General features: G+C 46.4%; 2 protein-coding genes and 1 long non-coding RNA gene across 4 annotated transcripts in view; 2 read left to right on the forward strand and 1 right to left on the reverse strand.

The window, feature by feature from the left end:
* Positions 1–2,906: 2,906 nt before the first annotated feature.
* LOC135975594 (uncharacterized) lies at positions 2,907–5,310 on the reverse strand. The gene is made up of 2 exons (XR_010592524.1): positions 4,202–5,310; positions 2,907–3,531 (listed from the first exon to the last, which is right to left on the reverse strand). It is a non-coding gene; the product is annotated as an uncharacterized LOC135975594 (long non-coding RNA).
* FBXL8 (F-box and leucine rich repeat protein 8) lies at positions 5,304–13,210 on the forward strand. 2 transcript variants are annotated; one of them, XM_008166902.4, is made up of 3 exons: positions 5,304–5,522; positions 8,723–8,953; positions 10,781–13,210. In XM_008166902.4, the coding sequence occupies exons 2-3, from the start codon at positions 8,790–8,792 to the stop codon at positions 11,754–11,756; spliced, it is 1,140 nt and encodes a 379-aa protein (XP_008165124.2). In that variant the 5' UTR covers positions 5,304–5,522; positions 8,723–8,789; the 3' UTR covers positions 11,757–13,210. The 2 variants fall into 2 exon arrangements, with proteins under 2 accessions (XP_008165124.2, XP_065423049.1); XM_065566977.1 differs by lacking the exon at positions 5,304–5,522 and adding an exon at positions 6,716–6,928.
* A 624-nt stretch (positions 13,211–13,834) lies between these two features.
* Positions 13,835–15,410, forward strand: part of HSF4 (heat shock transcription factor 4) — a 34,956-nt gene continuing 33,380 nt past the window's right edge. The window contains exon 1 of the mRNA XM_024104070.3: positions 13,835–14,105. Coding sequence (XP_023959838.2) covers positions 13,983–14,105 — 123 coding nt within the window. The 5' untranslated portion in view covers positions 13,835–13,982. The remainder of the gene's footprint in view (positions 14,106–15,410) is intronic.

The raw sequence follows: 15,410 nt of genomic DNA on the forward strand, positions 1-15,410 counted from the left end.
GTACAAGGTGAGGGGATTCCTAGTATGCCTGTATTCCTTGACTGGATTTCTTGAGACCCGCCTTCCATAGAGTAACCCCATCCCAGGAAGTACGCTCCCTCTTGGCACAAAAAGATCATTCGGAATAGCAGAACCTTGCAGTTCTACAGCAGCCGCCATCTGAGTTGCTCAAAGCACTTTACAATGTAAAACCCTGATCCTGAAAGCTACGTAAGGGCGCTGAGGAATGCCAAATGCGGATCCAGTTTCAGGATTGGGGCCTGCGCTTCCTATGAGGGGTGGGTAAGTATTATTATCCCTATTTCACAGATGAGTGTCACAGCTGGACAGAGAACTCAGGAGTTCTGTGCTTTATGCATAAGACACTAAGACAGCTGGGTTCATGAATGAGTGCAGACTTGACTGGCCTATTATTTCCACCTGATAACTAAAGGTGAATTTTCAACAGGAGTATTGGTGACAAATGTCAAACATCAACTTTCTCTTCAGCGAGTTCTGCTGAGCAGGTAAAATTCTGTGTGAAAAGACAAGAAAAAAAGAGAGGAAAGAAGACACTAGTTAATGTCTGAGTCTTTAATTAGTTGATCCAGAGCTTGCCACTTCCTTTTCAGAACTACAGTTATGATTTGTCTTTTTCTAGTACCTTCCGTCCGATGATCTCAAAGTGCTTAACAGACACTATCTGATGAAGTGGGCTTTAGCCCACGAAAGCTTATGCCCAAATAAATGTGTTAGTCTCTAAGGTGCCACAAGGACTCCTCGTTCTTTTTGCTGATACAGACTAACACGGCCGCTACTCTGAAACCTATTCTTATATAGCAGCCCTGTGAAGGCAGCAATACAGCAGGACCCCAGTTCTAAAAACTGCTTGTGCAACGTCTGTCATGTGAGTTCAGATAGTCAGGGGTTAAGAGGACCAGGCAGCTCCTTGAAAAAGTATCAGATAGCAGAGCTTCAGCTGACTGATTTAGTGAATGACTGCTGTTTTTCAGAGGGGGAAACTGAGGCACGCAGCGATGAAGTCACATATGTTCCAGATTATGAGCGAGACCAGGTGAGTGAGGTACTCTCTTTTGTTGGACCAGCTTCTGTGGGTGAAAGAGAGACGCTTTCCCAGAGCCGCAGAACTCTTCTCTTTGGCCTTGGCTACACTTGCAGATGTACAGCGCTGTGAGTTAAACCTGACTTCGTGCAGCTGAGTAGGGAAAGCGCTGCAGTCTGTCCACACTGACAGCTGCCCAGCGCACTGTCATGGCCACATTTGCGGCAATTGCAGCGCTATTGGGAGCAGTGCATTATGGGCAGCTATCCCACAGAGCACCTTTTCCCATTCTGGCGCCGTGGGTTGTGGGAAGGGGGTGTGGGTGCAGGTGATTCTGGGTCCTGTCCCAATGCCCCGTGATGCATCGCTTCGCATCCCAGAAAGCCCTTTGTTTCCGTCCACCTTTGGCGCCATCTTTCAACGGTTTCTGTGCAGCGCGATCTGTCTGTGGGAAATGGAGTCCGAACTGCTGAGGCGTATGCTGACGAGTCTCGCCAGCACGTCACGTTTGGCTGTCGAACTATTCCTTAAGATCCAAAGTGAGAGTGAGGGTGAGGAGTCCAACGATGCTATCGAGCCGCGTAACGCGTACGACACAAAATTGCTTGTGGCATTCACAGACATGCTCAGCACCGTGGAACGCCGCTTTTGGGCTCGGGAAACAAGCACCGAGTGGTGGGATCACATCGTCATGGAAGTCTGGGATGACGAGCAGTGGCTGCAGAACTTTGGGATGAGAAAAGCCACTTTCATGGGACTGTGTGAGGAGCTCGCCCCCACCCTGTGGTGCAAGGACACGAGATTGAGAGCTGCCCTGCCAGTGGAGAAGCGGGTGGCTATTGCAATCTGGAAGCTGGCAACTCCAGACAGCTACCGGTCGGTCGCAAACCAGTTTGAAGTGGGAAAGTCGACTGTTGGAATCGTGTTGATGCAAGTTTTCAAGGCCATTAATCGCATCCTACTCAGAAGAACCGTGACTCTGGGTAACGTGCAGGAAATAGTGGATGGCTTTGCACAAATGGGGTTTCCTAACTGTGGAGGGGCGATAGATGGGACGCACATTCCTATTCTGGCACCACCCCACCTAGGATCCGAGTACGTTAATCAGAAGGGGTATTTCCCTATGGTTCTCCAGGCGCTTGTGGATCACCGTAGACGTTTCATTGACATTAACACAGGCTGGCCCGGAAAGGTGCACGACGCACGCATCTTTCAGAACACTTGGCTGTTCAGGAAGATGCAGGCCGGGACTTTTTTCCCAGAGCGGAAGATCACGGTGGGGAAGTTGAAATGCCCATTGTGATCCTTGGAGATCCCGCTTACCCGTTAATGCCGTGGCTCATGAAACCCTACACAGGGAGACTTGACAGCAGCAAGGAACGGTTCAACTACAGGCTGAGCCGGTGCCGAATGTCTGTGGAGTGTGCCTTTGGCCACTTAAAGAGCCGCTAGCAATCTCTGTATGGGAAGCTGGACTTGGCCGAAAACAGCATCCCCGCGGTTATAGCCGCATGCTGTGCCCTCCATATTTGTGAAGGGAAGGGTGAAAGCTTCACTCAGGCATGGACCTCTGAGGTTCAACACCTGGAGGCTGAATTTGCATAGCCAGAGAGCAGGGTTATTACAGGGGTCCAGCGTGGGTCTGCAAGGATTAGGGATGCCTTGAGGGAGCAATTTGAGGCTGAAAACCAGCAGTGATATCTGGTGCCCTGCACGGGAGTGAAGTGCAGTAGTTCCAATCTTTAGGAATCAGTGTCTGCTAAGCAGACAAGCAGACTTGCAGTGCCTGTTTATTTCCTGGGCTAAGGAGTCTTTTACTTTATGCAATACTAAAGAATGTTTTCAAAGCCAAAGAATCCATTCATTGAAAAGAAAAAAAATTATTTATTGAAAAGAAACAAGGGGGTGGAGTGGAAACGGTACAATCACAGATTCGCGTATGTCCTGTCTGGTGTGCTGTGCACTGAGTGCTGCACTTCAGGATAGCTGTACTGCCTGGTGATGGGGGTTGAGTGCAGAGGGTAAGGGTCGTGATTTTCAGGGCTGGGTGGTGAAGATACTGGTGTTGGAGGCAGCAGGTGGTGTGAAGAACATGGAAGTTAGGGAAAGTGGGTTGGAGGTGACAGTGGGGCACAACGGAAAGAGTTTTGGGCCAAGGGCTGTGGGGGAGGGGTGGCATTTGCAGTACTGCTCCTCTTTCTGCATGGCTACAAGCTCCTGGATAGCGTCTGCTTGGCGCTCCAGGATGCTTATGAGCCTATCAGTGCTTTGCTGCCGGTGCGCGGTGCTTTGCCGCCGGTGCGCTGCGTTTTCCTGGCGGATCCTGCTTTCTCTCTCCCTCCAGTCCTGTGCTTTCTCATTCTCTTTAATAGATTGCCGCATCACTTCTTGCAGCATGTCTTCTTTGCTTTTTCGCGGTCTCTTCCTGAGTCTTTGCAGTCTCTGAGCAGGCAATAAGAGGGACCGCTGAGGTCTCAAGGTTGATGCAGCTGTATAAGCAAAATGCAACATTTAACAGAGGCAGCACTGTTTATACCAGACAGAGTAATGATTCCCCCCGCACTTAAGGAGTAGAAAACACACAAGGTCTACACAGTAGCATAATTTTCCCATCCGAAACAGAGCGCACACATCCCACGGGAGCCTCAAAATGGTGAGTAAGAGGGACTGATTGTTTCAGGGCTGCACTGTCCTCTGGGTTTCTGTGCCTTGGGGAGAGCCAACAGCTTCAGGGGGCACCTACACTGAACACTGTCCCAACATTTTCCACAGGACTTCATCCTGGACGATATCTCGCTGCTGAGGGTGACCTGGGAAGCAAGGGAGGGTCTTCTACTGCAATGCGGCTTCCGCCCTGGACCATATGCAGCTTGCCTGTGTGCAGCAGTGGTCCCTCCGCCCCTCGCGGCACAGTGGCACGGACACGTTAGCCTGGCTGGGACAAGGACCACGGTGGCTCTCCCGATAAACCTGCGCAAGCGCATTGTACACGTTCTGGATGAGACATTCAAGGAGATTACCGAGGCCGATTACCGCGATGTGATAAACCACATCAATGCACTATTCCGCATCTAGGCATGCATGCCTAACCCTCCTCTCCCAAAGAGCCCGCACCGGAAAAATTCCTTCCCCCCCCCCTCCAAAAAAACCCACGCTTACCGGGAACCTGCTCTTCTGTTTGTCCTCCACCAAGTACCGGCCGCTGCGACTGGCTACCATCCTCCTGGCTTGAGAAGAGCTCCTGGCTGCATGGCTCCAGGGATTCTGGGGTGTCTCCATCCGGCCCACTACCACCACTCCTGTTTTCCTCCTCCTCCCCCCCCACACCAGCTCTGAAGTGTCCATGGTGGTGCTCGGAGTGGAGGTGAGGTTAACTCCAAGTATTGCATCTAGATCTTTCTAGAATCGGCAGGTCGCGGGAGGAGCACCAGAGTGGCCGTTTGCATCGCGGGCTTTGCGGTAGGCACTCCGCAGCTCCTTGACTTTAATCCTGCACTGCAGGGCGTCCGGGTCATGGCCCCTTTCCATCATGTCCTTTGATACCTTCCCGAAGGTATTGTAATTCCTACGGCTGGAGCGCACCTGGGACTGTACAGCTTCCTCCCCCCAAACACTGATGAGGTCCAGCAACTAGCCATTGCTCCATGCTGGGGCTCGCTTGGCGCGTGGAGGCATGGTCACCTGGAAAGATTCGCTGATAGCACTCCACACCACACCGGGCTGAGCAAACAGGAAGGGGATTTTTAAAATTCCCGGGGAATGTAAAGGGTCGGTCACATGGTTGGTTACCTGAGGCCAGGGCAGTAGAGTTTGAACTGATGACCAGAGTGGCTAGAACAGGCATTGTGGGATACTGCCGAATACTTCTGGAGGCCATTCACAGTGCATTGGGCGGCCACACTGGTGCCGCAGTGCTGCACTCGCTATTCCTCTCGGAGAGGTGGAGTACATGCAGGGCTGCAACCATGGAGATACAGCGCTGCAAATGCCTTGCCAGTGTGGACGGGGAGTGAGTTACAGCGCGGGGGGAGCCTTTACAACGCTGCAACTCGCAACTGTAGCCAAGGCCTTTGAGCAGGGGGTGGGACTAGATGACCTCTGAGGTCCCTTCCAGCTCGGATAGTCTATGATTCACAGAAAGGCTGAGACGGGTCCAGGCCTGGCCACTCCTTCCTTCGCCAGTGAAGTGTCACTACTTTAGCCCAGCCAGGGCTCTCCTCCTCCGGGGCCGGCGGGTGACTCACGGGGCTGTGGTGAGCTTGTGGGCGGGGAAGTGTCCGGAATGTGTTGGGCAAAGGCTGTAAACACAGCACTGCTCTCCCCGCGGGGCCAGGGACGGGAGATTTCCTTCCCACGCGGGACCGCCCCCCTCCGCCGCTCCACCCCCGCAAGGGAGCGGCGGGGGCAGCGAGGCGGGGCCGCCCAGGCTCCGGAGCAGCTGTGACCGAGGCCGAGAGGAAGAACAGCTGCACTGGGACGGGTAGGCGGTGCTCCTTCCCCGGGGAGGAACTGAAGCCAGGCTGGCCCTTAGCCACGCAATGCCGCCCTGGGGAGCTGCATCGACCCCCTCGCCGCTCGTGGAGGGGCGGGATAAATGCACGTTCCGGGGGATCCTTGTTCTCCAGCCCTGCAGGGAGAAGCTGCCATTGCAGCGGCCCCGGGTTTTGCTAGGTCCGCCGGGCGCTAATGCAGCCCAGCAGCGCCTGCTTCCCCTGCTCCGGCTGGGGCCAGCTGGGCTGGGGAGATCCGCCCCCTCTGATCGGCTTCGCTTACCCCCACGGCGGCCCTAGGGGGCGAGGCAGGGAGGCCGCCCAGCAGCTGTGAGCGCTGCACAGCCCGGAACAGACATTGGCTCCTCTGGGTGGGGTGGGGTGGGGGGGTTAATGGCACTCCGGAGCAAATGCACATCAACCAGGCGGAGCCTTTCCGAGAACAGGCCATTAACCCTTTAGGCTCTGCAGGAACGTAACAAGTAGACGATATTGCCAATCCCAAGAGTTCAAAAGTCATGAGTCAGCCCCTCCTCTCCCCCCCCAAAATAATGAGATTATATAAAAAGAATATACTTGGGTTTTTTTCCCCTTTGCTTTCTGGTTTCTGAGTCTCTAGGGGGCACCTAGATCAGGCTTTCAAGCTTTTCTGTGCAATCATAGGGGATGGGGGGTATAGAAATGTTTTGAATGAAAACTGAGATTTTTCACATGACTTCAGGAGCTGGGGCTTTAAGAAAACCACCACTCATGATAAAATCACAACAGGGGAGGAGTGATGATGAGTAGTTTAGTACTTAGGCAAGTGCTGGAATAATGAGAAAGTTTATTAAATCTGAGATAAAAGTAGGATTGCTGAGGGTGAGCTGTCAGAGATAATAAAGAAGACATATGCAGGAAACACGGAAAGCAAGAAGGCATCTCCCAGGCAGGAAGCAGGAGCGCATTGCTGGGCAGTCAGTAATGGGGTGAGAGGCAGGGCATAAGCAGGTGGGATATCTGACAAGAGAGCACGGCTGCTGCAGTATTGTCACCCTCAAGCATAAAATAATCATGAGGGGCTTAAAAATTACAAGATTTTTTAAAAATGTGTACATATATTTTGGGATCTCTCTCTGGCTTCTAGTTTTTGAACTTTTAAGACTAGAAATTTCCCTTTTTGTTCACATGAAAGCTGAATTTCTCACAAAATAACAACATGACTCCAGGAGCTGGAGCATCAAGAAAAGAATCAACTATCGCAAGACTCACGATAAAATCACGAGAATTGGCAATTCTGCTGCTGTAATCTCAAAAGGAAATAACCTGCAATTTTAATGACTTTAGCTTCTCATTTTAAAGTCCACCACTTTGTTCTTGAGAAAGTTGAAAAGAGTCAAATAAAAACTTACAGCAGGTAATTTTATTTGTGTAGCAGTACAGTGGCTGGATACAGAGCATACTCCAAGCAGGACTGAGAAATAATATTGCAGAGATGTCTGTGTGGTTTTGTGCTTTGTGTACTTCCCATGCATTCATTCTCTTGCATCATAATTTACACGGAAGCATAATTCAATGGAAAGGTCCCTTGTCAACACACGTACATGAATATCTGGTTAGTGTGATCATCACAATAAAATCCTTATACCAAACTGCCATCTCTTCTATTAGCAGCTGCAGCTAATAATTGCTGTGGTCAAAATCACAAATTAGTTTTCATTATAACTCCTTGTTTTGCCATACACTGGATAGTTCAACTTTTGGGTTACATTTGTCATGCTTGGCCTTGTCCCCAAAACAAGGGTTTCTTCTCTCTTCCCTCCCCCAGGTTTGAGCTAAATCCCTCCATCTGTTTGAATATCAGTGTAGAAAATTGTTATTTTTAAATAATGCATTATATAAAGTTAATTGTGTTTAGAGCTGGTAATGAGAAAAAGAATCATATCGTTTGAAATGTTTCACTTTTTTCCCAGAATTTTGACATTTGGAATTCACAAAAAATTTCAACTAGCTTCTATGTTTGGTCAAAAAATGGAGTGGGTGGGGAAGGAAATTGGCCAAAGTTTGTCTAAACTTCCTTTTTTTGTGTTTAAGAAAATAAGAATGGCCATATTGGGTCAGACCAACAGTATCTAGCCCAGTATCCTGTCTTCCTATAGTGGCCAGTGCCAGGTGCCCCAGAGGGAATGAACAGAACAGGGCAATTTATCCAATGATCCCTCCCCTGCCATCCAATCCCAGCTTCTGGAAGTCAGAGGCTTCACCCAGATCATGGGTTTGCATCCCTGACCATCTTGGCTAATAGCCATTGATGGGCCTATCCTCCATGAACTTATCTAATTGTTTTTGGAACCCAGATATACTTTTGGCCTTTACAGCATCCCCAAGCTCTGCGTTGTGTGGAGAAGTATTTCCTTTGTTTGTTTTAAACCTTGCTGCCTATTAACTGGGCGACCCCTGGGTCTTCTGTTACACGAAGAGGTACATAACACTATTTCTCCACACCGTTCCTGATTTTATAGACTTCTCTCATGTCCCCCTTTAGTCATCTCTTTTCCAAGCTGAACAGCCCCAGTCTTTTTAACCTCTCCTCGTATGGAAGCTCTTCCATCCCCTTAATAATTTTTGTTGACCTTTTCTGTACCTTTTCCAATTCCAATATATCTTTTTTGAGATGGGGTGACCAGAACTGCAACCAGTGTTCCAGGTGTGGGCGTACCATGGATTTATATAGTGGCATTATGATATTTTCTGTCTTATTATCTATCCCTTTCCTAATGGTTCTTAACACTGTTAGATTTTTTGACTGCTGCTGTAAATTGAGTGGAAGTTTTCAGAGAACTATCCACAATGTCTCCCAAGATCTCTTTCTTGAGTGGTAGCAGCTAATTTAGAATCCATCATTTTATATGTATAGTTGTGATTATGTTTTCCAATGTACTTTCCATTTATCAACACTGAATTTCATCTGCTATTTTGTTTCCCAGTCACCCAGTTTTGTGAGATCCCTTTGTAACTCTTTGCAGTCCGCTTTGGACTTAACTATCTTGAGTAATTTTGTATCGTCTGCAAACTTAGCCACCTCGATGTTTGTTTTACAAATGTCAAAATTATGGTGAAATTTTCAAAATGTAAGAAAAAATTCTGACCCACTGTAATAGCATTATATCAAACTAGGGCTGGGTTGATGTGTTTCCTTTTTCTGCAACAGGGAGTCTAGGGAATTATTTGCTGTCTGGAAGGTGGTTCTCAGTGCTGCTGCCTGTTGGGTCAGAAAGATGCCTGCTCCAACATCAGAATTTTGGAACTACGTCCCGGAAGAAATCCTTGTCCATATATTTTACTACCTGTCACTCCGAGATAGATACACAGCCTTCCAAGTGTGCAAACATTGGGCTGCAGCTGTTTCCACTAGCTCCGTGTGGCATTTCACAGAGATCAGGTGAGAGGAGGTAGTTTCTACTGTTTGTAGGTATCTGTGCAGTCAACCATACAGCATCTCGTATAAATCTCGCAGTACAACTTGTTTATCTTAAAGCACCACTGTTCTTCATTCAAAAATCACATTGCTGATGACAGCCTATAGATGTGACTACTTATAAACCATTGGAACAACTTACCAAGTGGTGGAATCTCCAGCACTAGCAATTTTAAAATCAAGATTGGATGTTTTTCTAAAAGATCTGCTCTAGTTCAATTAGGAATTAATACAGGGAAGCCCTGTGGCCTGTGTTATACAGGTCAGACTAGATCAGTGGTTCTCAACCAAGGGTATGCAGAGGTCTTCCAGGGTGTGCATCAACTCATCTAGATATTTGCCTAGTTTTACAACAGGCTACATAAAAAGCACTCGCAAAGTCAGTACAAAGTAAAATTTCATATGGACAAAGACTTGTTTACAGAGGTGGTGGAACTAGTGGTATTAGGGGTGCTGCCGCACTCCCTCCCTTGAAGTGGTTTCCATTGTATACGGGATTTAGTTTGGTTTAATGGCTCTCAGCTCCCCCACTGTACATATTGTTCCAGCGCCCCTGTTTGTTTATACTGCTGTATATACTGCATGTTGAAATGTAAGTACAATATTTATATTCCAATTGATTTATTTTATAATTATATGGTAAAAGTGAGAGAGTTAGCAGTTTTTCAGTAACAGTGTGGTTGTGACACTTGTATTTTTATGTCTGACTTTGTAAGTAAGTATTTTTGAAGTGAGGTGAAACTTGGGGGTACTTAAGACAAATCAGACTCCTGAAAGGGGTACAGTCATCTGGAAAGGTTGAGAGCCACTGGACTAGATGATCACAATGGTCCCTTCAGGCTTTATAATCTATGCAACTATGTAAGTAACAGTACCTCCTACAAGTAGCGGCTGTGTATGTGGTAGAGAAAATAGGGTTAGACGGTTGTTGTTTTTTAAAGTACACATTAAGAATCATAAGTCAAGGAAAGGGATAAGTCGTGGCATTAGATGTGCTTTGAAAAGTGTCAAGGAGATACCATCATCATAATCCTCACCTAGCTTTGATATAGCGCTTTTCGTCCACCGATCTCATGGTGTTTACAAAGGCGGCCAGTGTCGTTATCCCCATTTTAAAGAGTGGGAAACAGAAGCCCAGAAAGGGGAAAAGACTTGCCCTGGGACAGCTGGCAGAGCTGGGAATAGCCCCCAGGTCTCCTGAATTCCACACCTGTGCTCTATAACACTAGGCTGCATTCAGGTGCAAAGGGAACGCTTCAGCCAAGGTCACTGGAATGATTATCATGGTGCTGTTGAAGCTGGTGATCTGAGCTCTAGTGTATGAGACTGGAACTCACCTCCTCGGTCTGTACATAGTGACCGAGCCCCGTAACTAACTGTATTGTTATCTATTATTTGTATTACAATAGCACCTAGTGGACCAGCCAGAGATTGGGGCTCTATTGTGCCATATACGGTATAAACACATAGTGAGAGAGAGTCCGTCCTGAAGATCGTATAACCTAAATAGACTAGACAGATAATGGTTGAGAGGAGAAACAGAGGCATAGAGCATGGAAGTCACTTGTCCAGCATCACACAGCAAGTCAGTGGCTGGCTTGGGAGTAAAACCCAGGTCCCCTGACTCCCAGCCCAGCACTTGAGCCTCTAAACCAAGTAAGAACAAATCTCTAAGGCAGTGGAGGAGATAAATAATAAGTAAATAATAAAGGACAGCGATCCAAAGTATAGACGTGCTCACGTGTCGCAGCTCCAGCAAAACCGCTAACTGTGTTCATAACGCTCTTCCAGTTGTGATTCGGAGAACGAGGAGGGCATGCTGCAGAGTTTACAGCAGTTCCTGAGCCAGATCAAACACCTGAAGATTGTGTTTGATCAGTCCAAGGAAATAAATCGGAAGAACGTCACCCACATTCTAGACCTGTTGGCCAGGCAGAACCACAAGCTGCAGAAGCTGTGCATCATGTGCAAAGGAGAGAACCCTTATTTCTACTCTGGCCAGGACATCCTGCAGAGCATACGAAATATATGCCAGAGAGAAAACCAAATAGACCTTCAGCATATTGATTTCCGGAGAATGCCGTTCACCCTGGATGACGGGCTTGTTGGACTCATAGCCACCAGCAGCCCAAACCTGCGCAGCTTGTTCATCAACAACCGCACTCTGGTTTGCAACGTGAAGCCAGAAACCATCAGAGAGGTTCTGAATGTATGTCCTAAGTTGTCTACCTTGGGAGTCTACTATGCCAGCCTGTCTAATGATGTGTTTGCGGAACTGATCAAGCCAGAGAGAGGAGCTTTCACACGCTTAGATATTTTTTGTGAGCGTTTGGACAAATATATTCCAGTCATCACTGAAGAGCTTTGGGCTGCCGTGGTCCAGAAGCATCCTCAACTCTGTGTAGACCTGGAGTTTGATCACACAGTCCCTGCCCGGAAGATACCCCAGATCCTAAAGCCCAATATACCCGTAGGTACTTTACAACTGAATACTTTTACGTACATGGTGACCCACGTTAGGTTTGTCACCAGCAGTTACAGCAGGACCTTAAATAGGCTGGTTATCCACACGACCCCCTCGGACGATTTGAACTCCTCGCTAATAGAACTGGCAAGGAAGTGTGTCAATCTAACAGAGATTCATTGTTACTGTGTGGTTAGTCAGGAAGTGGTAGATACCTTCCTTGTACACTGCCCCAGGCTGAAACGATACACTCTCAAGATTACCAAAGAACGTCACCCCTGGAAGCCGACAGTAGTTCAGTGACGTACCTGTTTTGACTAGAAGCAAGTTTGGAAAAAACATGTGGATACAAAGATTCCAAGTGAATGGCGTTTCAGAGATTTTAGGGTAATGCCTCAAAAACCACATCCCATACTACATCATCATCATCATCAGGAATCCCTCAAAGTCGAGGATGATTGTCTTTTCACGGATTGTCCATTTCAAATTATATGGGGGTCTGCTGATGGCTGATAAGGCCTATTCTGGAGCCGCAGACTCTGCCACGTTACAGACGTGTTTCCAAGCAGGGCGGGTGAACCTGGGGGATTGGTTCGGGCTATCGCAAACTCTTTCTGTTGCTTCCATGCTACTTACGCACTCACATTCAGACACACACAGGAATGTTTTCTCTCCAACCCCAGCCCTACTGCTGTAGAAATGGAGCATTTAGACTTAAAGACGATCTGCAAAGGGTTTTAAAAGAAAGGGGCTAGTGCTTTTTTTGTTTGTTTGTTTCTTTATTACATATAAAGAAAGCATGATATTTATGGGTTTTTTCCCCCCTGGCTTTTTAATTAGCTTAGAAACATCAGGAATGTCATGTTTGCTCTTTCTGGGTATTTCTGGAGGACCTCGGGGATGATGATGATTATTTATTTATTTACCACTTACATTGTGATAGCACCCACAGGACAACCAGGTTGGGGCCTCATAGTATTAGGTGCTGTAGAACACCTTAAATGAAGGGGTGAAGCTGTTGAATCATTAACAAAGGCTTTATTTATCCAAAATGTTAATTAGTCATTTAAGTTAAATAGGTGCTAGCAAAAATGTACAAAAACCGAAGAGTTTTAAAGAGTGTGACTAAAAACTCATTCCCAATGTTCCCTGTCTTGGTTCTTGTGCCAGCACTTCACTAGTTCTCCATTCAGCAAACCTTCCATCCTAGACAGGGCCTGAATTTCTAATGTAAAATAAAGGCAGGGAAACAACCCTTAAAATAGTAACGCATATGCCTGATTAATCTTCCTGGCTGAGCATTCTTTTCCTTGCGCTGAAATGCAATTTCCAGATGATGGTTTGAGTATCTCATGCAAAGACCTCAAAGAAAACCATTTCTGATCTAACTGTGCCTTCGTTATCCCACTGGCATCACTTTGGAAAAGCACTAATGCTAATGACGTGACACTCATGTTCTCCTCAGTCTTTTCACAAGGGAGCTGTCACCCTTTCAGGAGTGATAGTTACTTCTCACTTCAACAAAATATCCCACAATCCCACTTCTACGTGAGCTGATGTGTGTGTGTGTGTGTGTGTGTGTTTATCAGTCAAATGTGTCAGAGATCCCTGGTGCATATTGGAGAGAGATTTTTTAAAGCTTGATTTGGTTTGAAATGATCCTGGGCTCTGATTACATTGTCATCAAGTTCCCAGGAAACAACGTGTAGTGGACTGTGTTAACACAACAAATAAAGGGCGAGATTGTGGTGCTTTTACTTACCTGAGTGAGCAACAAGTCGTGTCCAATGGAAGCCAACGAGAGTATTCGCGTGAGTAAGCCCCCCAACATGAATAAGGGCTTCAGAGTCTGGGAGAAATGAATCCAGCTGCTCGTAACTAGCAGTGGGTGAAACACCTGGAATAATAATCAAGCAGATTGTGGTACCTGGGGCTTATCTATTTTCATCATCTATTTTCACCAATCCAGAGCTGTTTATCCAAAGCTCGTTGAACTCTGGGATTCAAATAATGTGGGACTCCACTTTGGTTTTGCCCAGCCCGACTAAGCTTTGGCATGCTTAAAACCAGCCTTGATTTTGCCCCACTGGGGATGCCAATGTTCAGAACAAGGAGCTCCTAACTAATGTTTAAACTCAATCCCTTCACAATCCAGTGTCGGTGCTTCCTGGCATCCTGCAAACATGCCAGCCAGGTGTTTTCTTAATTCATTCCAGTGATCTGCTAACCTCCCAGCCTAAGGTGCACAGCGTGTGTTCTCTTTGCATGACGCTGCATGTTTATTCACAGCATTGTGCCATCGGCTGCAGTGCATTTTAATTCTGTGCATTGTTCTCTGGGGCTGGTGATGCCGTTGCATTGTGCTGAGTTTTTAAGAGTGCGAACAGCACGGCTGATGTGACTGAGTGGGGGCCTACTCTCAGCTGGACCTGGATGAAACTAAATGGTTCAGTCTCCGTTACCCACACGCACGGCGAGACAGGCGTATTGAAAGAGATGGAGTTAGTGTAACTAAAACATTGAAAAACGATGCAAGATTCACCCAGTTCCCTGGCAATGGATGGATACTCCAGTAATGTGCCAGCATTCCTGACTAAACTGTGGACGCTGGTGGAAGATCCTGAAACAAACCATCTAATTTGCTGGAGCACTGTAAGTAAAGCTAATACCGGAGGTCACTTAAACTGCACGGGACAGCAGGACAGAAACAAGTCCATAGCGTCTAAAAGATGATACTCGGTAGCATTTATCTAGCACTTTACATTTTCAAAGTACCTTGCCAGCGTTAGCTGAAAAAGAGGGAATGTTCTTTAGAGAGACTTTTATAGACACACTGAATATTATGCTTGTTTGTGTTAAAGACAGGCCAAGATTTTCCAGGTGACTAATGATTTTGGGGGGGAGGAGGGGGTCCTTGATTTTTTTGGTGTCCAGCTTGACACCTTAAATGGGCCTGATTTTCTGAAAATAAGTGCCAACCCTCTGAAAATCAAGCTCCTTTAAAGGATCTCAAGTTGGATCCCCAAATCACTAGTCACTTTTACTAAGCACTTGAACTAGTATGTATGTGGACACGGCGACATGCATATCTATTGGCAGTTTGGCTATTTTTATTTTTAATAGGTTTGTTTTATTTTTGTGATGTTTCTTACTGTTTATCATTTGGGGCTTTTAAACGCTAAGGACTAACGTCGTTTGACTCTCTAGCATTTTGAAATCGTATTGTGCACTTGACTTTATTAACCGTTGTTACAAATAGACATGATTTATTTTTCAGCAGAGAATTATCCAGTATGTTGTGTTTATACACTCACTTTCCACAAAAGGAACTATAATTAAAGCATACTTTAAAAAAAATATTTTAATGTCAGCCTCTTTGTCATGTTTTTAGCCACGGGAACATTGTTCAGCACAGTTTTCATTCCGAATGCATGGGATGGGATGTAAGCTGCATTTCTATCTCTAAACAGAAAGTTATATTTTGTTCATTAACCACCACATGAATCCTGTGTTATAGGCCCATTTCCTTACTTCATTTTATCATAGGGTTTATACATAATTCACTTTAAAGAAGGGCTTTCATAATGGGGAGAAATTTTTAATCTATAAATAGTCGCTTTTTCTTTACACTTTTTCTTGTAATTTTCCAGACCCACTTGCATATGGTGCATTATTATTTTTGATCTCCCCCCCCGCTCCTTTCTAGCCCACCTATTGTAGTGTGACGACAGAGTGCTGAATCCGTGATATCGCAATCACGTCAGTGATTACAGGCTGTAAGAGCATCAAGAGGATTTTAAATAGGGTGTGTTTAATTAAGCATGTGAATGAGTGAAATTGAAATTTTCACCTTTGCATATGTTAGCGAATTCTGGCTTCTGCTAACCTATTAATAGGTATCAACAGAGAAATTGCTATGAATCATTTCAGCCTATAGATTATTAGCAAATTGTTTGT

Source organism: Chrysemys picta, chromosome 14 (assembly GCF_011386835.1).
Source record: "Chrysemys picta bellii isolate R12L10 chromosome 14, ASM1138683v2, whole genome shotgun sequence".
Lineage (NCBI taxonomy): Eukaryota > Metazoa > Chordata > Testudines > Emydidae > Chrysemys > Chrysemys picta.